General features: G+C 38.3%; 1 protein-coding gene and 1 long non-coding RNA gene across 2 annotated transcripts in view; one reads left to right on the top strand and one right to left on the bottom strand.

Moving 5' to 3' along the window:
• Positions 1–701: 701 nt before the first annotated feature.
• Positions 702–26,091, top strand: LOC148132033 (uncharacterized). The gene is made up of 3 exons (XR_015747522.1): positions 702–1,337; positions 25,558–25,609; positions 25,956–26,091. It is a non-coding gene; the product is annotated as an uncharacterized LOC148132033 (long non-coding RNA).
• The window catches only part of EFCC1 (EF-hand and coiled-coil domain containing 1), an 83,715-nt gene continuing 69,455 nt past the window's right edge, over positions 13,289–27,548 (bottom strand). Inside the window, 3 exon segments of the mRNA XM_087954836.1 lie at positions 13,289–16,177; positions 20,597–20,666; positions 25,953–26,111. Of these exon segments, the coding sequence (XP_087810962.1) occupies positions 16,044–16,177; positions 20,597–20,666; positions 25,953–26,111 (363 nt within the window). The 3' untranslated portion in view covers positions 13,289–16,043.

Raw genomic sequence — 27,548 nt, 5'->3', positions numbered from 1 at the left:
AAAGTCTTGTTGAACATTGGCCAGCTATTTATTTAATTACTTTCTTACTGGATGTAGTGATTCCTGCCTGAGGATGTTTTCAGGACATATGACAGAAAGATCCTTTCACCAGTAAGATGAAGAATATTCACAGTAACTCTAGCCTACATCTCTGTAGAAAGTCTTGACAAGTGCTGTCACCTTCCTTTTTCATAATGTCAGGGACAGCTCTGTGTGCACAAAAGTGATGTAGGGGCATACATTCTGAAATTGCCCCAAAGAAAGAATTATTGATTTTTGCAAGAAACCTTGTGTAGATTTGGCACTTGCATAAATGCAATCAGCTTTCAGAAAGGCTGAATTCTTGTAGGTCTTCAGAGCAAAAGGGTCAGCAGATGATAACTGCAGAGATGTCACATGGCTGGAAAAGACATTGAAACACCAGCTGCAATTTCTCCTAAGGAAGAGAATTGATGTCCACAATAAGTAGAAAATGAATTGGATGCCTGTTTTTCAATTGTCAACAGTCATCCCTTTTAAGCAAGAAAACCTCAGTGGACATCAGAGTTTTTAGAAATGATTAACCATATTGATTTACTTGTCCTGTGGATAGAGTTATGCTTTAATCTAATGGAAAGGTAATGTAATGTTGATGCTTTACAAGCAATGCAATGTATCAATATTGGCTTTGCATCCCTGACATATACCATTTATCTCTTTATCATTGTCTGTTTAAGTATTTTATTCCACAATTAACTCCATGTTTTTTCAGGAGAGGCAGTAACAAAAAGAAGAGAATGAGAGCTAAAACAGCAAATCCTGGAAGAATCATTAACAGGCAAAACAAATCTCTTTCCAGGAAAGGATAATCCAGAGGCTACACAAGATGATGTGAAACCCAAATCTTTGATTCCAAAATTCATTTGGAGGCACAGAAAGACAGATTTGGGACTTCCAGTGGCACATCCGTCGAGGATGAATGGAGACCGCGATTGTGCGCGGCTTCGATCTGTGCTTACCCTGTTGGAGGGGTCCCTATGGGACTGAACCATCAGACCCACCTCAGAGGGTGAGGGAAGAGGGGGAGACCACCAGGTGGGTCAAGGGGAGCCGCATCTCATCTCTCTGGCTTGCTATACTCCCCTGGAAGACAGGGAGAAGCAGCAGTTTTAATGGCTGCCCTGAAGACGGGAAGCTACCGGGACCTAAGTGTGTGCTGGAGAGGTGAAGTGGTGAGCGGTGTGTATCCAGACAAGAGAAGCTGAACCTTTTGCTTTAATAACCCTGAAAAGCAGAAAGAAAGATTCCTTATTTGAGAGTACAACAGCGGCAAATAGAAAACAAGAGGACAATATAAGGTAAATAAAAATCTGGACTACAAAAGAGCTATAATGAAATTAAGGATGGAATTGGGAATAATATACAGAACCTGGCATTAATTAGACATTGGATAAAATGCTGAACTTGCTTGGAATTGATTATACTTAAAAAAAGCCAATGGTTAAAATGCTTGAAAATTAATATTAATATAATTGGAAAAAAAGGGGGGGAAAAGAACTTTGAAAAGTGGAAGCAATATAGAGCGCCACCTAATGGTACAAGGCATTTTTTCCTGGATGACTTAATGGAAAATTACTGGTCTGTTAAATGTGTGAATGAGAAAAGACATGAAATAAAAGACTTTAACATAACAAGAACCCCAGAAGCTTAAAAGAAAAAGGGGGAGATTGCAGCAAGAGGACAAAGGAAGGCAATATCTTGGGACTGTTGGGGGTTGGCTGTGCAAAAGAAATAGAAGGACCAATAAGGAAAAGAGATATAAACGAGTCTCTTGGCAAGGATTACAATTAACTTTAATAAAATAAAGAATAACACAATTGATTAAAAAATGGAAGTAGCAAGCAAAGAATTTAAGTTGGAACTGCAAACTGTGAAAGAAATGATAAAAGAAAGAAGGGGACTATTGCACACACTGGCAGAAAAAGTAATGCAATTTATAGCAGAACAAAGGAATTCGAGAGAGGAGGAATCAAAGGAAGAAGAAAACAGCCAAGATATACATGAAGATTCAGAGACATTGCCAAAAGACACAAAAGGAACTAAAACTAAGACATTGATGACAGAGATAATAAATAAAAGAGAAAAAGCTCCCAAGAGTAAGCAAAAGAAGAATAAGCTGTACAAGAAGAAATTTCAAAAAAGAGAAAAGGAAAGGGAGGGAGGAAAGATGGGGGACTGGCAGATGGAAATAAATGTAATATTAGAGGAGAAAAGAGGGATAAAGAGGAAAGGCCAGGGAAAGGGAAAGCTGGCTAAAATTAAGAGAAATGACAAGGCTGAGAGATTTAGAGATAAGGGATATATATATTCATCAGATGAACACTATACAGAAGCCTGATGATGGCAGATGAGATTCTGCCAAAATGGCAGATGATGATGGCAGATGAGATTCTGCCAAAACGTTGCTACAACTTTAAAAGCACAACTACAATGACGTGGGAAAATACCCAAACAAAGCTGAATACCATATATATACATACATACATACATACATATATATTCTAAAATATGCTAATGACTATTTAAATGATATTAGGAAAACAGAATATGATGACTTGGGTGAAAATCTGGTGTTAATTATTATGTTTAACAAGTGTGAATTAGGGTTATATAAATGCTATATAGGGAAGTAAAAGGGGAAATTAACTCTGTTCTTATTTTATTTTTTTTCTTTGTGGTATACATGAAATAGAAAATACAACTGATTATACAAAGGATATGAGAAAATAGAAAATATAATGAACTAGAAGGGATTATGTGGAAATGTAAAATATTTATAATAAATTGGATTATATTATAATCTAAAGCAGGGGAATGAAAATTTATTAAAATTATATAGGTTAATTTTGGAAACAAAGAAAAAATATGAAATGATTATATGAATATCTCTGGAATAGATATAAGATATATTGTAGATGGGGGGGATATACCATGTGGATCCTAAATGTATTAATCTTACTTTACTTTTACTTGTTTTTTCTTTCATTGACTGTCTAATTATATATTGGTCTTGAGAAAGTTATAGATGATAACAATACATAAGGTAACATAAAATAGGTGGTAAGCTGAAAATGGAAATAATAGGGGATAAAGAATTGAAAATATATGTGAGGATGAAATGATTTTGATATTGAATTAATGAACTGAACTATGAAAGGGAAATTTATCTAAAGATTAGTCAAATGGATAATAATTTGAATAATTAATTAAGAAAGTTGAAAGTGTAACTATGACTATGTATAAATATTATAATTTGAAATCACATTGCTCACATGAAGAGATGTGTAAAAAATAAAAATACTTTGAATTAAAAAAAGAAAAGAAGGACTGATTTGGAGTGAATATTCTTTAAAATACCCAGCATCAAAACATTTAGTGCTTATGATTAAAAGTGGCACTTCACATGGAATATCCAAGCAGTCATGATCCAAAAAAAGTTGCCATTTCTAAGGACTTTTTCAAAAAGAGAACATCTTATTGTCACTTCTTGTGGCCGCCACATTTTGACCGGCATATCAGTCAAAGGTGATATGATTGGTTTTGCCTTTGTCCCTCTTTATACAATGAATGCCTCTATGGTGGATGAATTGCCATACTGATCTGGGATAACAGTTGTCCAGTAAAAATGCAAGACTTGTTCTTTAAAGCAGGGGTCCCCAACCACTGGGCCACGGACCGGTCCCGGTCCGTGGAACATTTCCTACCGGGCCGCCGGTTTGCTGGGCGCCGCCATCTTGTTTGACAAGAAAGTGCTTCCGGGTGAGCTTTTCCGGTTGGAAAGCAGCGTTTGGGTCCTGAAGGAATCCTTGCGCCTTAGTTTCATCGAAGGGGGGGCTTCGAACGAAACTAAGGCGTGAGGATTCTTTCAGCACCCAAGGCAAGGCGAGCCGAGCGACCGTCCCGAAGCCGTCCTGAAGTGAAGCCCATCGACAAAGGTACAAAGGAGGAGTTAAAGGTGGCAGGGAGAAGCAGGGGACGGCTGGCTGGCCGGTCGCTCGGCTCGCCTTGCCTTGTCATGCGTGCTGATGCCGGTACCGGGCCGCGGATCATTTTGTGATGCCGGTACCGGGCCGCGGCACAAAAAAGTTTGGGGGCCACTGCTTTAAAGCATGCCTGTTAGATCAAGTCCATCTTACAGGAACACTGCTGTGTTATACCGCAGCTTGTTGTATATGGTTGAACTTTGATCTCGCTTTGATCAGTGCATCTAGGATGACAGTTCCCCCTCACCTTCCCCAAACTGTTTCATTTAATCAGTGGCTCTCTTTAATCTTAATGTAAAATGTCATTTTTTCAAATGAGATTATTTCCCTTCTGAATTTAAAAGTATGATTTCATAAAACAGCTCGTACAATATGAAATTAAAATCCTGCTAATTTAAAATGTGTGAGGTTTGTTGATCCCTTGGGCTGCTAGGAAAAAAATGTTGAAAATTAAATAGCTATCACAAATGTATTTCCTGTTTTGCTGGCCATTTAAATTGTAATTTGTCTCTGTCGCCTGACAGCTTGCTTATTCCCCTGCAATCTTCTTAAGACAAAAAGACAGCTTTTCTTCATGCTAGCAGGACATAAATGGAACACGCTGTGAATTTGATTTCTAACTTGGCTAGTTATGTTTAAATGTCTGCTATGATAGCAGGAATTTGCTCTGGGGCTCTTTCTCTCGTTCACCTTTTCTAATAGAAAACTGCTGTTCAGGTTAAATTGCTTTTACACTGCAAGTTTTCTACTGCGGTGAGGGATTCATGTTAATGTTTGTAACCTTAATTTTCAAAACATGAAAATGCCACTGAAAAATATCACAAAGGTTTTTTTTTTTTTTCAAATTAGCATGGCTTCCTCAACCACCTCATCCAGCAGTTTTGCATAGACTGTTCGCCTTTGGTTGATTAGCACAAAGTCAAGGAATAAAACCCCACCAATACCGTTTTTAAATGGACATCCACAGCAGTGAAGCCACTGAAGAAATTTACACCTCTGCTTAAGAGCCTTTTCAGACTAATATCCTAATTAGTGGTACTGGAACTGCTGAGAAGCCTCACAGGTTGGACTTCCCTTTGTCTTCTAGTGTTGGCAATCCTTTTAGGATAGACCAAATGCACATTAAAATATAGATTGACAATAGATCAAGATAATTAAAATCATCCAAGTCTACCTGAAAGGCATTGCAATTGAACTTCACCTCCTCTTCTTTCATAGTTCTTCTACCAGAGCCCAGCTCCTTTCCTTCTTTCCTTCTTTCCTGCCTATCTGCCTGCTCTTCTGCCTTCTATCCATCTTTATTGACTTTTCTTTCAGAAGTAAATTACATTTCAAAACACAGAAAGAAACTATAAGTTACAGTTTGACAAAGAGCAAAAATAATAACAATAATAAGGAGGGGAAAAAAGTAGAAAAATCATCTTCGTAAAGTCAAATACCGTAGAAAGAAATACAATGTTCAATTAAATGTTAAAATTCCAATTGTTATGCTTTTGCATTGAATGAAATTATTGATGGCTTTTCCAGCAACTATGCTGATGCAAAATGTGAAAGGATAGGCATGAAATGTCCATGAAATTACTCTTCTTAGTGAAATCCATGTGGGTAGTAATATGATTTGTCATGCATACACATGCTAGGAGTTTTAATGTCATAAGGATCTGCTGAGAAATTCTGTGTAATATACTATTATTGTAAAATCATTCTCTTCACCCATCCTCCAGTGCCGAAATCAGAATGTATATGGCCAAAGACTTTGTGTAATGAAGCCTTATAGAAAATGAATTGGTGTTATTTAAATGATGAAGAAAAGACGTTTAAATAATTTAAGTCTCTAACTTGTCCTGTTCATTTCAGTAGGTTGATTCCAAATACACGTAAGTCTGAATTCAAATCATTATGCCTGCAATAGCATGTTGCTCTATTAGTGCAGGAAATGCCTTTTATTTTTTTGATGTATGTCTTAACAGAAGGAGTGGCTAGTAAAATACAACTGAGATGCCCTTCACTGTGACAATCATCGCATTATCTTTTAAGTCAATGATAGAGATGCAGATTATGCATGAAATGATATTCATGATGAGAACTCCTCTTATTCACACACATTTTGCAGCAACACAAGCTGGCAAGAGAGGTAGCAAGTTGACTTTGAATGCTTAAATGCTCCAGCATGGTAATATATGCATTTGTAGGAGAGGAGATCGCCAACTTTGTAGCTATGCCAATCTATTCCCACACCTTTTAGCAATGGCCACTGAAGTAACTGCCCAAATAAGAAAGGCGAAGTGGAGCAGATTTTTTCTTTCTTTCTTTCTTTCTTTCTTTCTTTCTTTCTTTCTTTCTTTCTTTCTTTCTTTCTTTCTTTCTTTCTTTCTTTCTTTCTTTCTTTCTTTCTTTCTCTCTTTCTTTCTTTTTCTTTCTTTCTTTTGACAACTTGCAAATTTTTGGTGCTCTCAATACCTCATCCCCACAATCTTTACAGAGTATCATCATGTTTTTTTTTTAAAGCAAGAGAAAATCAGACAGGCAATGTTGGAGAAAATTATGAAGCAAGAGGTAATAGAACATTTAAGAATGATTGAAACCTAGTGGAAAGCAATTAATGGGGATAAGCCTACAACAAGCCTATAGAAGCTTCTGCTAAAATGACTCATTAACATGTATTAGAGTAAGGCTGTGCTCCTTCATATCATGAAACACAACAGGGCATAGATGTCTAATTTGCTTAATATAAATTTCAAAATGGTATAAGAAGCTCTACTTCCAATATGCAGCTTAAAAATTAAACTGGGACTTGCTGCTATAGAGTAGAAAAAGAAGCGGCACATTTTGTTGATTGTTCAAGAAGAGTAACTTGGTGGAGAGAGGAAGGAAAGTTTAGAGATCATCAGCTCTATTCTCAAATCAGAACAATTCTTTCAATATGATGTCTCAAATGTATCTTTAACTGGATGCCCAGAAAATTAGTGGTAGAGAGTGATTTATGTATAGATTTCATTATCATTCTAAATAACATTTCCCTGTAAGTTCCACTATGATTGGTGGTGCTCTTTCTTGAAATAAACCAATTTGTTTTCTTGGCTGATCATTCTCATTTTGAGGAATCATGGACAGATGGAGGTTTGGGACAGGCTGAGAATTTTGGTGATATATATGTTTGGAAAAGTTGGTGCACGGAGATGAAGATTATGGTAGATTTGAACAATTCTCTGGTATCAGAGAATTGTTGTTGTTGTGTTTTACAAATTTGGGAGCATGAGTCCAAAACACAGATGATCAAGCTTACAACCATGAGCACCTTTGTCCACTTCCTCAAGATCAAACTCCACCCAAATAACAGGGCTCATTCTCGTCTTGGTCATCTCTAAAGGATCTGTTCATACCTAATCCAACTCCAAGCCAAGTTGAGCAATGTTATCTATCAAGAACATTCCTCACATGTTCCTGCAGAAACACCTTTATTCTTCTTTTTATCTAGGAGGGACTGGGTCACCTGAAACAGGGCAACTGAACAGCTGTTTGCTAATGTAATGAGGACAGAGAAGTAATTTCATTTCACTGTCCTTATCACCACAAAATGACTCAATATAGGTTATGATGGGAATTAGTTATGGTTTGCTAATCATAATTTATGATTTCTGAATGTTCTGTGAAACAACCTATTATGACTGTTTCAGTAAACCAAAATACTTGTTTAGCATAATGGTGACTTAAAGTCAACCAGATGAAAACTCTTCCTGGAAGATTTAGAGATCAATAGCAGAAGATAAATTTTGCCACCTTCAACTGAATCATCAGGTAGACTGGGGAATAATTGTCTCTGAAGCCTTGTATGGGTATAATATCAGTCATTATACCAAGGGATGAACTAGATGGGAATTTCCTACAGGACTGCAATGTATTATTTCCCAGATGGTAGTACAATGCACAGGTAGAAAATGCAAAAGTAACTCAGATGTGTCCTAAATTTAGTTTTGTGTTTGCCCTGTTAAACTATAATTACTGTAAACTATAATATCAGTTATTATCATAGAAAAATAACCTTTTGTGGCCTACCAGCAGCCAGCAGAGCTGGCAGCAGACTCGGACAGTTTGGAGTAATCTTCACTTTATTCCAGTAACCAAGATATATGCAACAGTGAGTATGGATACTTCCAAGTAAAGCCAGTGCTGAGAGCTACTGCCTCTGAGCACTCCGTCCCTCCCACTCATCTGAGCCGCCTAACATCCACTCCATCCTTACACTAACATCCGGCCCTCCCCATCCCTTATAGATGCCTACCTACCTCTTCCCTTACTGCCCCGTGAGTGTGCTCAGCCCTGTGTTTGCCATGCCTATCCCACTCTGGTCTCCATCCGCCGCTCATCTCCATTGCATCCCCACGTTTGTTAGCTGCCACCCGTCTCCAGCCCTCTACAGTCCCCCTGTTGTCTTCTGATGATGTCGGCATGGCCTCTCAACACCCCAGTGCAACTTTCAGCTGGCTGTCAGGACTCAGCTGGTGGTCAGAACCCTCGCTGTGGGATCTCGGAGCAGCTGCGGAGTCTGGTGAAATGGCGCCAGGCTCCTGGCAGCTCACATCAGCGGCGGCTGATGGGGCGGCTTCCAACGAGGTGGATGGTAGGTCCTCCTGCCACCCGACATCAATGTCGGGCTCTGGAACATGTTGCAGCGTGCCCGTAGCCTGACATGGGGAAGGCTCTTATGAATGCTCTGCGTCAGAAGCAGAGATAGGGCCAGGGCCACCTGACATTTCCCAGTTGCCTACAGAGTCGGAGATAAGTGGGGAAGAACAGCTGGAGCCTGTTCCAGGTGCATGTATGCACAAAGCTGTCAGGAGAGCAGAACAACGGGCCAACTCAGAAGGAAAGGCACACGTGGACACTGAATAACCCCTCTCTAGGGAATAAATAGAAGCAAAAGGGTAGCGGTGCTTGCAGGAGACAATTATTTCATATTTCTTTTGGAAGATTTGATTATCAGAGTTTATGCGTCATAGAGACTCCTTGCCAGATATTTAATTTACAACTTTGAGTCTGGAAGCTCTCGGCTTGACAACTATCCAAGGACTGCTAACATCTGTTCTTGCAATTAACTTTTGGGAGGATTGTTGCTGGGATTTTTCTGTGTGTGAATGCCATGAATTCACAGTAACTAAATAAAGAGGGGTTTTTCGGGACAAGGAGTCTGTTTCTTGGTTCTGCTAAGCCTGGATCAGAACATAATCAGGGGTGGGATTCTACCTGGTCGCACCGGTTCTATAGAACCTGTTGTTATGATTCTGCGCAGATCGGAGAACCGGCAAATCGCACCACGAGCTGGTCCCTCCCCTCCCCTCCCTGCCCACTCACTCCTTACCTGGCATGCATGCCATCCAACTTGCCTGCTAAATTGCTATTTTTCCTTTTTTTCCCGACCATCAGCTGTTCTGACCATCAGCTATGCTGAGAGATTTAAATTACCTAGAAAGAAGGAAATTCCTATTTTTTTTTTTGAGAACATTCCATAGCTTGACATGATTGACAAGATTAAATGCACTTCTATAATCAATGAAACACATACTGAGTTCTTTTTAGTATTCTTTGGCTTTCTCGGTGCTCAGTGTGCATCAGCAATAATGTCTTGTGTTTTTCAGCCCTTCTTAAAGCCAGCACAAACATCTGGCATCTCTTTTTTCATATAGGGCTTGAATATTTAATGTTGGTCAAACTAGATGTTTTTCTGTAGTTCTAGTTTCTTATTACTACTATTCGGTTGTCAAATGTGTAGCTTTGGTGCTGCTTTATCATCACTGCTCACCTGGAATTGTTTTGGCTTCACTTGAATAATGTATTAGGCCTTTTCCTCCACATACCATACATTGCCAAATCAGCTACTATCTGCCTCTTCTAAAAGTTTGGAGAAGGAATTCAGCTTAGAATTTGTGAAGAGATATACAAAGTAGTCATGCTGCTTCAGCTCAATCGAGTTGGACACTTTCTTAATAATATACTAAGTGCAAACATCTCTTCTTTTGTAGGAAACCAATTTGAATTTTGCATCACCTTATCAATCTTGTTTAAGTCAATTCCTTTTTGAAGCTACATTGCTAAAAGGCACAGATCAAGATATATATCCAATCTATTTAATTAATGTGGTGTGACTTTCCCGTGTGAAGAAGCATTTCCTTTTTGAAAACCCATTATTCACTCTACTTCAACTTTCTTTATGGTGACAAGAACTAAACAAAATATCAAGAATATGCATTGAGTGTCTGGGGTCTTATGTAACCATCTTGACATTTGATCTCTAGAATCACCTTGGGAAATATGGGGACTTCATCAGCTGGGTTGTGATATGTGCGTCAACTTTGGGTCCTATTTTTCTTATTTTGAAAGTAAAAGAGAGGACAATGCTTTTCAGTGGACTTGATAAAAAAAATAATCAGTCAATGCTAATCAATGAAACCGTGGTGGTGCAGTGGTAAGAATGCAGTACTGCAGGCTACTTCTGCTGACTGCTGGCTACCAGCAGTTTGGAAGTTCGAATCTCATCAGGCTCAAGGTTGACTCAGACTTCCATCGTTCTGAGGTGGGTAAAATGAAGACCCAGATTGTTGGGGACAATAGACGACTCTGTAAACTGCTTAGAGAGGCCTCTAAAGCAGTATGAAGTTTTATATAAGTCTAAATGCTAAGTGCTAAAATCAGCTGTCAAGCAGGGAAGTGAAGCAGCACCATGAAGTGTGACTATCTCACATGCTGTTCTTTCTATCAATGTTTTGGAATCCATTTCTCCTCAGAGAGGCCATGGGAACCACCCCAGAGAGCCTAAAAAGGAAGAAAGGAACAAGCAGGTGGTATGACATTGTTATTTTTGTGCTCTGTTGCTGTTTTCTAAGAGCTTTTCTGTCTTCCTCCTGGAGACCAACAGGATCACCTGCCATATGAGGGAGCACATGTCTATTAGGTTGGGGAGGGGAAGGCAATAAGAAACTCCCTAAGTGGCCCATTTTCCTCACAGCATGTCATTATGAAAAGTATGTTAGAATAGGAGCCAGTCCTGGTTTTTTTCTCATTTGAGCAAGCAGTGTCATAACTAAAATTACTCCTAAGGAATGACTTTAGCAAAATACTTTTAAGGAGCACATCAAGACATAAATCATAAAGCCTAACCAAAGAGAACTCTGCAGGTTCACATTAAGGATAGTTGCACGAATTGGGTTTGGCTAGTCTAGAGAAAGGAAGGACTGGGGGGGACATGATAGCAGTATTTCAGTATTTGAAGGGCTTCCACAAAGAAGAGTGGGATCAACTTATTTTCAGATGCAAATGCATTTTCTTTGCTCTCCTCAAAGTTGTGCAAGAGACCTTCACATACGGTAGACTTTAATCAGAGGAACAACTTGCCTCTAGAGTTGTGAATGCTCCAACATTGGAAGTTTTTAAGAAGAGATTGGACAACCATTTGTCTGAAATGGTATAGGGTTTCCTGTCTGAGCAGGGGGTTGAACTAGAAGACCTTCAAGGTCCCTTCCAACTCTTGTTATTCTGTAGATTCTAGCCTGTGCTAGTCTTTATTCCAAGACTTCCTCCATCATCGTGCTAGCTGCCAACCCTGCTGTTCCGTTGTCCTGAGCTTCCTGAACAGTGGTCTCAGCTGTTTCCTTTAGATCTTCAGAAGCCATTCTATCTACTGTCTGGATCATTTCCCTGCCTCAGACTGTTTTGAAGTCACAACACACACACACACAGAGAGAGATTCATTCAGCTAGGCCCTGCTACCACTGCAGAGAAATTCTAGTGAGTATAAAAATGATTAGTGATCTATCAATAAAAAAGAGACCACATTCTTAATACTCTGATTATCACCCTCATTTTCTGGTCCTGAGCAAAAGACAAGTGTTTCCTGCTACAAAAATATGAGCAGTAATCATTTCAGCAGCCCTATGAGAGGCATGAATCTTTTCCTTTCACATGGACACTCCAAGAGATTGGAACTCCTGAGAATTACTAATATGAGAAATTCCAGCTCTATATCTGTAAACATCCTAGATAGTTTAGGTACAGAGATTACATGCAGCAGGATAGACAAAATGAATTCTCTCTCTTCCTCCCTCCCTCCCAGAGGTGGTATTCAGCAGATTCTGACCACTTCTGGAGAAATGGTAGCGCAAATTTTGAGTAGTTCAGAGAACCGTCAAATCCCACCTCTGACTGGCCCCGCCCCCATCTATTTCTGCCTCCCGAGTCCCAGCTGATCGACAATTTCTGCAAGGACTGTAGCCCAATTTCCCACACAGTGCAACAAGCAAACGAGAAACATGTTACCAAGCTAATGGCTATGGCATTCTCCCACTGCAAAACAGCATTTGCATTTTAAACCATGAGCTGAGAGCAAAACAAAGTACTAGACATATCCAAAATGTTTCCAAAGAAGGCTTTCACTGTGCAAATCATGTTTTTTTCATTCATAAAATTCTATGGGTGGTCCAGATGTTGACATCTCCCATGTTTTTCGAATGCATTCTTCTTTTTTCATACTAAAAAAAAAATCAATTGAGAAGGTGGAACAGATGCACAATGTCTTTTGATTATTAGCATCAGTAGCATTTATCAGAACAGCTCTAGTACTTTCCCTCTGAGCCTATTAAATAGAGAATAATGTCACAAAAAAAAACACATGAAGACACACACGAAGACCCAGCTATCTTGAAAATGTAATCATTTATTCCAACGTTTTAAAGAAACTCAATCTCTAAGTAAGCATGCTTAAGGCTGCAATACTGTTTTAACCAAACGGTGCTTTGAAATATCTTGCCTTAAGATATACATTAAAGCAGGGGTCCCCAACCGCCGGTCCGCGGACCGGTACCGGGTCATGGAACAACCCTTACCGGGCCGCTGGTTGCTGGGCGCCGCCATCTTTTTGGTAAAAGCGCTTCTGGTGAGCTTTTCCGGGTAGAAAGCTCACCGGAGCGCTGTTTCGTCATAAAAGATGGCGGCGCCAGCGTTCGTGAGCTTTTCCGGGTGAAAGCCATTTCTACCGAAAAAGCTCACCAGAAGTGGCGCCGCGATTATTTTATGAAACAGCGCCCGTGACGCCACCGGAAGCGCCTTTTCGTCATAAAAGATGGCGGCGCCCAGTTGACGCCGGTACTGGTCGCGGCGCCCAGCTGATGTCGGAACCGGGCCGCGGCGTCGAAAAGGTTGGGGATCCCTGCATTAAAGGATGGTGAAAAGCTAAATAATAGTTATGTTAGCCATGAAAAAAAAATATCCAAACCCATATTGAAAGAATATCTTTATTAGTCTGTCTGAAAATTTATATATTGTAGCACACAATGGAATTCCCAGAAACAAGTCATGAAGGAAGATGGTTAAATATACAGAATAAAAATAAGGAAGAGAACAGGGAGATGGAAAATATATATCTGGCACATGTCTTATAAGCCACATCGCTATCCAATGATTGGCAGGGTTACCTGGAAGAGGGAAAAAAGTCAAGGAGTGCTAAACTGTAATGTTGGTTTGAGTTGTGCAATTGTGATTCAGCCACTGAAAGTTGTCTAAGGATAGTACACCGATCAAACTCAGCCAAGTTAGTATCATGGTTAAGCCATGGGGCAGCATGATCTTCAAATCAGATCAATAGTTTTGTATTGAAATAATCAAGCATTCAGTTATGAATAGTGAATTGAGTCACCTGTCATGTGTTTTGGAGATAAGCCATTTTCATAAATTCTGAGTATATAACAGGCCAAGGGAAGCATGCACCAGGTTCACTGGCCTCTCTCCTACATCTGGTTGCCACCAATCACCTGAACTTCTGCAGCAGAAATTATGTTTTAAAGTAGATTTCTCATGAACTAAAAAAATCAGGAGGCAGCTGATAGCACCTTGATTAATATCAAGGATCTAGAATCCTTGAAAAATCAATGAAACTGCACAGGGAAGAATGATTTGACTTAGAGCTAGTGTCTGCTCTGAGCTGCCTGAAAACTTAGGCCAGGACATAGACCAGGCTACTTTACAAAAGTAGATAATAGCAATAGCAATAGCAGTTAGACTTATATACCGCTTCACAGTGCTTTACAGCCCTCTCTAAGCAGTTGACAGAGTCAGCCTATTGCCCCCAATAATCTGGGTCCACATTTTACTGACATTGGAAGGACGGAAGGCTGAGTCAACCTTGAGCCGGGTGAGATTCGAACTGCCAAATTGCAGTCAGCCGGCAGTCAGCAGAAGTAGCCTGCAGTACTGCATTCTAACCATTGCGCCACCACAGCTCTTTAGATTCATAATGGGAAGGAATGCAATTTAAATAATCCAAGTACTTTATATACCCTTAAATATATAATCAGATACTTCCTGTGATTCCATCTGGCTCCTATTAGCCCCCCACCCCACCCCTTTCCCCCTGAACTGGCATAATTTTAAAAGAATCAAAGAATCATAGTACAACTGCCTACATTTTAACTAGGGTTGAAGATAATAGTTAAAAGGTCTTACCAAGACATACTACATCTGTAAATTTCCAGTAAAAAAATGCAGACATAATTCTAGAATCAAATAAACTATGTTTACAAGTAGCCATACATACTTCATTCAGCCATATTATTTTAATACACATAGTTCCTCCAAGTACATGCAGTGATAACAACCTATAACTATTTTACAGATTGCTGTAAGGCAAGAATGGACAGATGGAAGAACAGGAGGTACTGACAGAGATGGATGCAAATGGTTTGTGGTAGATGAACAGTGTTTCTCTCTTCATACCATAACTAAGGTAGCTCTCAGTCCAAACGGAAAACAAAACAAAGAGTAGATTCTTGTGTGTGAAAGAATTACAACCTGCTTCTTTGACACCCTTGCCCAAAGCACCCTGTTCCTTGTTTTCCTGATTCCATTTTGCAGCTAAGTGCAGTGGAAAGTTGTTAGGATTCCAAAGTGCTACAATTGCTGAATATATGTAATCTTTTTGGTGCCATTGTCTAAATGTTGCAGTCCAGAACTGATAGTTTACAATAATTCTGCCAGACTTCAGGTCACCTTTATTCCTCCTTTAATGTATAATCCTTCTAGGTACTTTTTAATTTTATTTTCTTCATGCCTAGCATTGGGTCACCAAGGAAACCCTCAAGAAAAGGCAAAGAACTGTACTGGAATAGTATCTAAAAATGTAAATTAATATTCTTTGCTATATTCAGAAAAGTAAAGTTCTAGAGGACAATAAGAGTACTACATTATTTTGTGCATGATAAATTATATCCAGTCCTTGCTTAACAAGTATCTGTTTAGCAACGGTCGGAAGTTATGATAGTGCTTAAAAATTGACTTATGACTGGTTCTTGAATGTATAATTATTTCAGCATACCTGTAATCATGTGATTACCATTTGCTACCTTCCCAGCTGGCTTTAACAAGCAAAGCCAATGGGGAAGCTGGCAGGAAGTCAAAAGTCACATTCACATAATATCTTACTCAATGACCATTTGCTTAATAACCATAAGCAAATTGTTTATGTGTTTTTTTCTTAGTGATAGAGACAATAGGTCCCAATTAAGGTCATTAAAGTACAGTTTAATTTGTAGTGTATTAATGATACCGGTAAAATAGAGATTTTAGATGACACTTAATGCTATGAGGAATAACTATTTGATAAAATTTATTTGTACTTTAAATGAGAGTTTGGGGGACTTTGGAAATATTGAACATAATTTCAGGTTTCGGATATATGCTGTACTTGTTCTCAAACCTCAAATCATATATCCAATTGTATAAAGGCCCATAAGAAAGGAGGAAAGATCTACCCTTCAAAAGCTATTCAAGACCCATTGCCAGTCCTTATAGATAATCCTGGACTTTCTGTTCCATTTGCCTATCTCTTTATGTCATTTATTTTATCATTCCATCTCTTGCATTAGAGACCATTACATAGATGGCATAACCCTCCATGATTTTGCATTGCAAATTTTAACCCCATGGTGATATTCACAAAAATATATATATATTAAAAAAACATAGAGGCATTATTGCTCAACAGGAGATAACCAAAGAGCTTGACAAAGACTGATGTCCTGGTGTTTTCTCAAGAGACCTGCTTCCGGTGAGTTTGCAGGCAGCCAGTTCATGGTAGAGAGCATCCAAGACTTCAACAATAGGTGGTTTTCCTTTAAGATAAAGAGAAAAAAAAACGTTTAAATTAACAAAATCAAAATTATGCAACTGCAACTCTATGAGTGTGCGCCAAAGCTTAAAGAAGGAGAAGGAGAAGAAGATGAAGAACCATATGTATCAGAAGCAACATGCTTTGGAGTATGGCAACAGGAGCATAGGACTGTTCGTATCCTACTTATGAGAGGTGATAATCTACTTGTAAGGAAGACAATGTGGTTTTTAAACTGGGGATAACTTTATTTATTTATTTATATATTTGTTTATTAAATGTATATGCTGCCCATATTGTTACCCAAAGCAGTAATTTGGGTATATCCTGGAGGTAACAGTGTGATTTGCAATTGCTTGCGTATGATCAAGGATCCATTTTAACACTGCAGCTATTAAGACTGTTGTGGTTTTTTGGGGGGTAATGACAGTATTTGAGACCCAAAGAAGAGGTAATTGAATCAAACAGTTTAAGAACCACTGTTCTATATTTTGTTTCAGATCAAAGTAATCCCCAAGTGAAGTAACAACCCCTTTATCTTGCATGTTGCTCTGCCTTAGAAACATTGGGGTGATTAAGATTCACTTATCTTTGAAAAGAGAATGGAAAACGTTTGGAAGTATTTGTCCTTGTAAAGCAGAACAGAATGTGTTGGAATGCAGATATAAAAATAACCTTATACCTCAAATCATATTTGGATTCTACCGCACTGATAATCTATGGTAGCCACAGTTTTGTTCTGCCAAACAGGCAACATTTTATGAACATTTCAGGAAGGCCTTCATGCAGTAGTGAGTAAAAATGCACGAAAAGAAAAGCAGCCTTCAGGAAAAAGCTTGTGAGCAGGGAACTACTGGAGTATAGGGAGTCCATGTGCACAAAGTTTGCACCGTCATCCAATGTTAAAAACATTTTTAAAAAATTCCAGCAGCTGATTAAAAACATTTTTTACCTTGCAATTGGCACTTTCCCCTTTATGCAGCACCCTTGTGCAGTATACAAATGGTTAGCAGGCAGCCCTGCTTCTGAGCTCAGCTTCTACACATTTTGAGACGTAAGTAATTCTGATTGAAAAATCAAATGAAGAAGCGTACCACACAAATATCAATGGAACAGCACTTTAAGCTCGGGATGAGACAATAGCGAAAAAGGACAGGCCTGGGAGCAATATATATCCCTTCATTAATTTCTAGTTCAAAGCACAGTTACAAAGGATGCTACTAAGAATGGGCATTTTTCCTCCCCACTAGCATGATTTTTTTATGAAAAGGCAGACAGGAAAATTACATATAAATGAATATGATTGTTCCCAGGCTGTAAAATTTAACTGCCACTTTAGAAAATAAAATTCCAAATGATAAAAAAATGAGGTCAATATGCAACATATTACATAAAAATATGAGATTAATATGCAAATAAGCATACAAAATCAATTCCTTTAAAACATACTATATTTTCATACTTGATCAAGAAGTCCCGAAGGAACAAATATTTTTAAATCTCATATAAACATGTAACGTAAGCATGTGTTAGGAGGAACATTAGAGCATAGTCATTTAATTTTTCAAATGCAGGTAGTCCTTGACTTACAAAAGTTCGTTTAGTGACCATTCAAAGGCTGAAAAAAGTGACTTATGAACATTTTTCACACTTATGACTGTTGCAGAACCCCATGGTCACGTGATTTACATTCAGATGCTTTACAACTGACTCACATTTATGATGGTTGCAGTGTCCCAGGGTCATGTGATCACCTTTTGCAACCTTCTAACAAGCAAAGTCAATGGGGAAGCCAGATTCACTTAACGACTGGGTTACTAATTTAACAACTGCAGTGATTCGCTTAACAACTGTGGCAAGAAAAGTCATAAAATGGGGCAAAACTCACTTATCAAACGTCTCACTTAGCAACATAAATTTTGGGCTCAATTGTAGTTGTAAGTTGAGGACTATCTGTACCTAAGGAAATGGTACAGGTAGTCCTCAATGTGCGACCACAATTGGCTGCAGAAATTCTGTTGCTAAGCGATACAGAGGTTAAATGCATCGCATCCAAGCTTACAGTCTTTTTTGCTGTGGTCATTATGCAAATCACCATAGTTGTTAAGTGAAACACACAGTTGTTAAGCAAATCTGGCTTTCCCCATTGCCTGTCGGAAGCCAGTTGGGAACTTTGCAAATGATGGTCACATGACCCTGGGATGCTACAACCATCATAAATACATGTCAGTTATCAAGGATGTTTCACATCCTGGTCAGCACTTCTTTACTCTCCTACCATTGGACAAACAAATAGGCTGAAAAATAGCTTTTATCCATGGGCTGTTAGACTTCTGAACACAACATAACACCACATTAGGTTCAATATGATAGACTTGTGGGGCCAAGGGTGGCTCATTTCAATTTCATTGTACACATGTTGTGCATTATTGATAAACGTTTGATTTGATTTGAAGCACCCAAATTTTGATCACGTAATCATGGGGTTTTAGTGCTGTTGCAACTTCAGTCACTAAACAAATGGTTGCAACTCGAGAACTGCTGGTATTTCTCACTAATAGATTCAAGCAACTAACTGTATTTTCATTCAATAAGGGAAATCCGTAATTTATGGTTTAACATTTTCTTTTATATTCTCAAAGCAGATTTACATTTTAGAAAAATGTTACTATTTTGTGGACTACTACTCATGTCGTTGAATGCTACACATGTAAGAAATAGAAATAATTATCTCATTATTACAAATAATTTAATCTCTTAGGCTAAAAATTGCCATGATCTTTATTTCCCATCCTATTTTTGGTGGCTCCCCTTAAATTCAGTGGAATTGCAGTGTACATAGGATCAAAGTAGAATCAAAGATTCCTATTTCTCTCCCCCCTTTCTCTATATAGATCGATCAATCAATCGATCTAGATCTATCTATCTATCTATCTATCTATCTATCTATCTATCTATCTATCTATCTATCTATCTATCTATCTCTATCTATCTATCCATCTATCTATCTCTATCTATCTATCTATCTATCTATCTATCTATCTATCTATCTATCTATCTATCTATCTATCTATCTATCTATCTATCATCGAACTATATAATTGCTTCATACTGAAATAAATGTAATTTTGTTAGGAGTTGCAAGAAGAATCTGGAGCACTGTGCTCCTAGGTTAACAAAAGAAAGCACATATCAAACTTCACTCCAAAGAACAAAACCATCAAACAACCTTTGGAGCCTGAAAATCTCATAACAATGGGATCTGCACAGTGGACTACTGCCTGGGGAGAAGAGAGAATTCAAGAAATGTGTGTATTGTATAAAGATGAATGGTTGTTATATTGAAGATCTGACCTACTTTCTTTGTTAAAGGACAACACTGTCTTCTGTTTTCTTCTTTCTTTTCATTGAGGCAAAAAAAAAGGGAAATCTAAAGTTGCTGAATAAATATTTGAAGAAAAGCTGGGCTGGAGGGCATACATTCTGCCTTCCTGTAATCCTATACAAAGTCACCAGGAAAAAGAAGTTGGGATAAAGAAACTTATTCTACCAATGTAAATTGCCAGCGTAAGGCTCTGTGCTGGATCAGGCTACTAGGACAGTTAGGAATAGATTTATGTTACTAATCAGGTACAATTTGACACTCAATGTCTCCATTTACCTACAGAATGATATGTTAACCTCCATATATGTTCAAGGAATTCCAAAGTTGGAACATTATTTCAAGTTCAAAATTTCAATAACATTTTTACTTCTTTCAAACTTAAGCAATAATTTTTTAAAAATTAAATTATCTTTCATTTCTCTTTTACCAACTAAATAAATTACAAAATGCCTGCCCACCCCTCCATCTAGACCAGGAATGTCAAATTCCCGGCCCATGGGCCAGACGCATCATGCGTTGGCCACTCCCATGCCCGGTTTAGCGAAGGGGAAAAAAGTCCCAATATGTCACGTGATGCTGCTGTAATGACGTGAGTTTGACACCCCTGATCTGGATGAAAGTAGCATTAGAGGTTTTGATACACTATCCCCAAACCATCACCATATCACCAGCTATTCATTCCTCTTGTAGAGTTGTTTTTTCTCAGCCATTTTCTTGCCACATCAGAGAATTATAATCTGGGTTCAAAGGAGTGAGTGCTCTTTTTGGATCTATGCCTGGACTCACTGAAATCCTTTCTTAGCTTAGGATGAATCAGATGTCAAGAAGTTCTCTTTCCCTCCCTCTCTTTCTGTCTCTATCTCTAAATTTTTAAGATCATTAAGTATCTACTACCTAACTATCTTTGATCAACCATATCTGAGCAACAAAATATCTAATATATTGGAGCTGATTCTCTTCCATCTGGATAAGTTTCCTGATAACCCGTGATCTTGCCAGCCAAACCATGAGGTTGAGTACCAAAGGTTACTTTCTTACCATGTTGGGAGTCACAGCAGGATTCCAAAGTGTTCAGTAAGATTTTCCCCAAGGTGCGCTTAGAAATGTTCTTCAAAACATAAAACAATATTAGGGATATCTGCACATGTCAATACTGAAATTTTAGGCCCTAGGGGAAGTTTTGGGGGTTGGGAAAAAACCCCCCCCCGAACCGTTCTTGCTGTTGTGCGCTCTTGTGTTGGTGGGGCCCCAACGAGCGACAGGTAAGTACCATGCTTAAAAAGCAGCGGTTTCTGGTAGGCGGCTTTCTCCAGAACTTGCGAGGCTCCTTTGCCCTCTACCCTTTATCCTTAGGCCATCTTGACTATCTCTATTAGACAGTCTTTCTTTCACGCCCGCCCCCAGAATATTAACGATCGTCTTCCAAAATCTAAAATTCACACCCAATGCATCCATTGGGTTTACTTTTGATGCCCTTTATGATCTACAAACAAGTTGGCAATTAAGAGAAATTCTATACATTAAGGGTGCAAATATATATCAGATAAGATATGAGACAAAGAGAATAATAGAATATAAACAGAAGGTGAATGTGCAAAACATATTCCACAAGATAGCTAGATAAAGTCATAACACAAAATGTATGTAGCTGCAAAACAAGACAGATAGACATTGTTTACCCAACAGAAGACAGTTTGGGTTTTATTTTCATGTCCTCTGTGTATTCCATCTTTCCCTTTTTCATGGTGGATAGTGTTATTCAACCTGTATAGATGGTCAGTTTTGTAGCTCTATGTACTGTCAAAAAGAATGTGTAGGCTCAATACAATGTATAGGTAACAACTTGGTCTTCATTCATGTGAGCAAAGTATAAAAAATTGGTCATGTAGAGGTGAAAGGAAGAAAGGATGAGATGCAGTAAAGATGTTGTAGTAAATGTCAATAAATTATATAGTAGATATTTTGAGACCAGAGAGATGCTTGAAAAATAGTTTTGATTTCTGTGCGTCTGATTTTCTAGCCCTTAGATATTGAAGGCATTGTATCCATTCGTGAAAGCTAAATTTATATTTTACTGTTATTTTTAATTACATATATTTAAGCCTCATCTTTCCTCTAGTAGTTGGTCACCTTCAAAATTAAGTAAAGATGTCTCTGTGAGATTGAGCTCAACTCATAGGCTTTAGTCTATTTCACTCTTCCATGTTTGAAACAAAACCTACCATGTTCTTTATGAGTGTATTATTATATAGATCTTGTTATAAACTCTGCAGGAGATATTCTTAACATCCAGGCCAAGGAGTGGTAGGTCATCGTATTATTACCACTTAGAGCCATGATATACAATAAAGTACAAGACTCAGAGTAATATTTTCACTGTGGTGTTATGTATCGGTTGATGGATTGCTTAAAGAATGATTTCTAACAAGATGATGGACAAATGAGAATGTAATGATATTTTTTTGCCAATCACAATCACTTATGGCACTTTATTAGCTTATCCTTTATTAGATTCTGACTGACTCAAGGAGCAAGCATTGCCACTGGCGAGTATAGAAGAAAGTTAATGTAATAGGAGAATGCTACTACATATATTCATAAGAGTTATTAACAGAATTGGAACATCAAATCAGCCTAATTTTAGCTATCAGATCAGCTCTCATTAGATGTAACTACATCCATAATAAAAAGGTGCCTTAAATTTAATTTAGAAACAAAAGAGAAGAAACAGATACAGTGCAGGTAAATTTAGTAAACTGGTTTTTTATTTTTATGATACCTTGTTTCTAACACATCTGTTTTCTTTTCCCCACAGCAAGCAAGAAAAATTCTTTAAATACTAAAGTTATCATATATATGTGTATCTATCTATCATGCTATTCCTTTTCAGGGAAAGCAATATTATGCAGAGTATAGAAAAGTAACAGAGTAAGTGAGTAAGTCAAAGTTATTAGAGTCACAAGATAAGAAAAAAGCTATGTTCCAATATTTCAGGGGCTGCCACAAAGAAGAGGGAGTTAAGCTATTCTCCAAAGCACATGAGGGCAGGACATGAGGGCAGGACAAGAACAAATGGATGGAAACTAATCAAGGAGAGAAGCAACTTAGAACTAAGGAGAAATTTCCTGACAGAACAATTAATCAGTGGAACAATTTGCCTCCAGAAGTTGTGAATGCTGCAACATTGGAAGTTTTTAAAAAGATGTTGGATAATCATTTGTCTGAAGTGGTGTAGGGTTTCCTGCCTAGTCAGGGGGTTGGACTAGAAGACCTCCAAGGTCCCTTCCAACTCTGTTATCCTATTCTAGTCTAAAGTTAATTTTAAAAGCACCCTTCATTATATACTTTCTTACACTTCTTTCTTGACTTCCATCATGTCCATCATTTCTTCATACCAACTGTGGGTTTGCTTTATACAACGTTCACCTTTCATTATGTTCATCTAATGGCTTTTTCTGTGTAGAGGTAGCTCTCAAATTAGGATGGTAACTGGGAATTCCTGTTGGGTATGAAGTACAGGCTTGGGACCTTTCACAATCTCAGCTGCCCACCACCATCCCCAGGCCTCTACTGGACTTCCAGCAATTAGGAGTGTCACTTGAAGACCTGCACTGCTGTAGTTCCCCAAAGCAATGGTACCCTGGCTGCCCTGTGCTATGCAGGCCCAACCGTTGGTGATGAGGAATGCCCAGCATAGCCCAACTGCAAAGCAGCTTCGGGCCATCCCAAGCCTTCTTCTCAAGATCGCTTGCGCCATTCTCCAAATAGCACATGCAGCCCTCCAAATAGTGTGTGTGTTCTCGCATTGCTTCACAAAGCCTTTGAAAGCTTTGGGGGGCTTTCTGAAACATCCTCAGAATGGCCTGCACTATTTGGAGAGTGACACACAACAATCACCAAGATATGAACTACCATTTTCATACATATTCTACACAATTTAATGTCAACTAAAAAGATACTGCTTTGGTCTTCTTCGCTACCAGAAAAAGGGAGTGGGGGAAAACAAGGCATTCTTGAAATGCCTAGATAATCACCTCGGCAGACCAAAGTTGTCAGAGCATAAGAAGGTTATTGGAGAGCATGATGGATGATTCTTGGAGATGGATGTGTCCCATTGGAAAAGTCACATCCAGGGAGTGGGGGAAAGACCAGGGTCAAGGGAGAAATGTATGATGCAATTTAGTATTGGCTGCACCCAGCCACGTGCCAACATGGCAACTTCTAATAAACCAATTTACTTTTCTCTGAGATGCAGCTAGAGACTTTTGATTTGAATGAGGGTGGATTTGTTGGAGCCCTGACAGCTAAATTATGCCAGTTCAATTTTTGACATACATTTTAGCATTTGGATTCATAATTAAATTTACCCCTTTACTTTCCATCCCGTAAACTGAAACTATTTTTATTCTTCTCTATTACATCCTTCATTTTTCTCTTAGTTTCACAGACATACAGTATATCTCTTTTTCTTTCATTTGATAATTCATGTTCTTTATCATTTACTCATTTTCAAGTCACAATTTCCACAATGCGAGATGATCACCACATTGGCCCAGAGATACTGACCTCTGCCACCAATTGAGGTTTTCACAGAGTGATATTTAATCAGATAGAGAAGATGTTAAGGAGGGTACCAGCTTCAACTGTATCTGTAACACATCAGCCATTCCTTGCTAATGATAAGAACAATACTAGTAATTTGGGCACATTTTGATCAGCATGTTCGATCAGCATATACAACTGGAAAGTCTCAATCATGATTACACTGAGATTTCTAATCTAGAGACTGCCTTGTAAGTCATTATATGAAGCGTACTGATATGTACTTAGGTCACAGTCATAACTTGGTTTATATCATGCCAAATTGTAAGCTGTGTGCTTATACTGCCATATTTGGTAGGATAATGAGTATGCCTCTTTCATGTATCAGTTTATCTACCTGCATACTGTACTTATGTTTTCTTTTTTAAAAAAAGAAAGCAAACCCTCCCCCCCAATTATAACAATACCCCATCAATTGAAGATCATGCGCTTTTTAAAACAACATCTCTTGAATGGGCATATTTATTAGTACATATAAGAATTATGTACCAGTACTCCTTGAGTTACAGCAGCAATTGGAACAGGATTGCCATCGCTAAGCGATGCCTATGTAAAGCATGACATCGTGTGACTGCACCCATTCGCAGTGCCAACCCTGGCAGTCACAGTTAATCCCAGACACAGAACATTAAGAGGCAGGGATCCCAGGCAAGGGGTGTGGGGATGCTAATGTGTGTGTGTTTACATGCCACAAGCAGGTGGCATGAAATGCAGATGGTTGGCTGGAAGGGTACTACAGAGAACCAGTTCCCTGGAATCTTGTAGTCTGTAGTGGAGTCCTTGGGACATAAAGTGTGTGTGTGTGTGTGTGTGTGTGTGTGTGTGTGTGTGTGTGTGTGTGATTTACCAAAGCCTGGTGGCTTTCATGATGGCTTTCCCATTGATTTTGCTTCAGGGAAGTCGACAAAGATTGCAAGATGGCATTCACGTGACAAACTGTCAAAGTTCCAAGACTTGTATTTATTTATAAATAGATTGATAAGAATGAAATTTGCTCATGGCTAGATTTAGTTCCTTTCCTACATTTAGGAAACTTCTCTCTCAGAATTAAATTAACTAAATCTGGAACTAGAAAGTAGAATGCCACCATCATTTTCTATTACATTTGTGAAGCTGGACAAGCCTATCCCTTAGGAGTGCTAATAGCAAAGTTATTTTTGTTTTTTTTTAAAGAAAAAGGGAAAAAAGCCAAGTCTCTTACAGCTAATTTTCAAACCAGGTATGAAATGTGTGTGTGTGTGTAAAATAATTCTGTGATTATTTTTCTTCTGCACTGTTTGTTTTGCCCATTTATCTTATTTAACCACTAAGCAGCATTTTCATCCCTTATATAATGTAATTGTAGCTGTAAAATAACCCATATTAAAAAGATACTTTTATTGTGCTCCACATTGCAGAATATGAAAGAGAATGAGTTGCTGAAGGTCACCAAGAGAATTCACGGCAGAGGTAAGATTTGGATCTGAAGCTCAAGCAGTAATTCTACACAAAGTCAAGGGCTCTCAAAAAGAAAAAATATTAACAGCTACCTTAGATAAGTGTAAAGCTCTCCTAGCTCTAAATTGCAGAGACAGCCTGCATATCTTTAATGGAAAATTGTTCATCTGGAAGCTCAGGTTTTCTTTTTCTAAGTCAGCTATCTACAATTGAGCTTTTTGTCAGCATTTCAGTGTGAAAAAGTCTGTCTGTAGTTTTCTGACCATGCAGAAAACTACAGACGTTATTCATCCATACTGAGGAGGAGCATCTTGTTGCTTCTTCCATTCTTTTTGGTGTGTGTGTTTTTTCTTACCAGATCCCGGAGTTGCTGAAGCAACTGTAAAACATCCAAGAGCTTTTCTTCCACCAGTGACAGCCTTACTCTCTCTGTCTCCAACATCTGGAATTCCATCTTCATCAGCTCAGATTCCTCGGCCTTCTGTTGTATTTCCCCTAGCAATGGGCCTTTCGTCTAGACAACAGATAACATAAAAAGTATTGTGTAGCACAAAAATAAAAAGTCTGCCTTCTCTGTCTGAATCTGTGGTAGATGTCTCAGAAGTCTGTCTTCAAATTAATTTTACTAAATGGAATGTGTCAGTGAACAATATAGTCAGTAGGATGTGTGCGCAAATATGGGTTTTTATTTTATTTTATTGATACCTTGCTGACTACTTGATATAGTTAGGATCAGCTAGGGATTTTAAATGCTGCGATTCCAAATATATTTTCTACATGCACATATAATTTCCAAGGAAAGCAATATATCCAAAATTGCCTGCTACCATCAATTCTATTTCACAGCTTTATTGCCCCTATAAACCCGTAGTTCTCATTGAAGCCATAATAAAATATTTCTCCTTCAACCATGACTGTTTCAGAATAACCTTATTAAATGCAGACCAAGCTGCACTTCTGTGAAAACCTCTTGATTACTTTAAATGTATCATTTGATGTGTCCCAATCCAAGGCCTATTCTCTACCAGAACAAAGTGCAATACACAGAGTAACAGAGGTAGGTTATAGAAAAGAAGATTCCAACTGAATGCTAGGGGAAAAAATCCTGCAACTAAGAACAGCGTGAATGTAAAGTCAATCATTCAGAGAGGAAGTGGTCTTTCCTTTCATTTTGACCAAGGTGTGGCTGGCAAGCCATTTGTCAGGAATCCTTTGATTTGGATCAGTCAATATATAAATGATCCCTTTCAACTCTATAATACTATTAAGCAGAAGAGGAAATATTTGCTTCAGTTTGTTTGCATGCCCAAGTAATTATGACTGAAAGATATAGTGCATATGGTTGATGCAAAGTTAACCTTAAGCATACAGACAAATATTTCTTTGTTTGAAAATTCTTACCCGGTGATTCCAATATTTTTTCTTTGTCACCAACATATAAAACACATTCAATATTATGGTTTAATGTCACAAGAGAGATGCAATTCTTAAGTTTCATTTGGCAAAATGATATATAAATTGATGGTCTTCAGGATGGAAAGTTGGAGTAATGTTGTGTGGTGGAATCACTGACTGAAGGAGAGGGGGCCCCTCTGGGGAGAGTAAAAAGATATTCCAACATGTAGTTAGTTTGGAGGAGAAAACATCTGGAATCAAATTCTTAGGTCTATATCTGTTGTTTCCAAGGAAAGGCAGATAGTCTGGCAAGATTCTTGTAACATAGGCGATCAGCAATAAAGTATCTATTTGGACACCTATTCATGGAGTCGTTCTGATTACATGGGTCTGACATACTGTCATATTAAACAGGTAAGCATTTCAATCAAAGGGTTTGCAATGCTTACCTTTCCTTTTCTGTATATTTCTATTGATTTAGAGAATATCAGAATTCAAATATAATTGGTAACGGATAAAAAGCAGTTGCCTTGCCAATGCTATCCAAATAATAATT

The sequence above is a fragment of the Notechis scutatus genome, chromosome 2, assembly GCF_049901735.1.
Source record: "Notechis scutatus isolate UNSWTSFEM ecotype Mainland chromosome 2, rNotScu1.2, whole genome shotgun sequence".
In the NCBI taxonomy this organism is placed as follows: Eukaryota; Metazoa; Chordata; class Lepidosauria; order Squamata; family Elapidae; genus Notechis; species Notechis scutatus.
The sequence above is the reverse complement of the archived record's forward strand: the minus strand, read 5'-3'. Positions and strand labels throughout refer to the sequence as shown.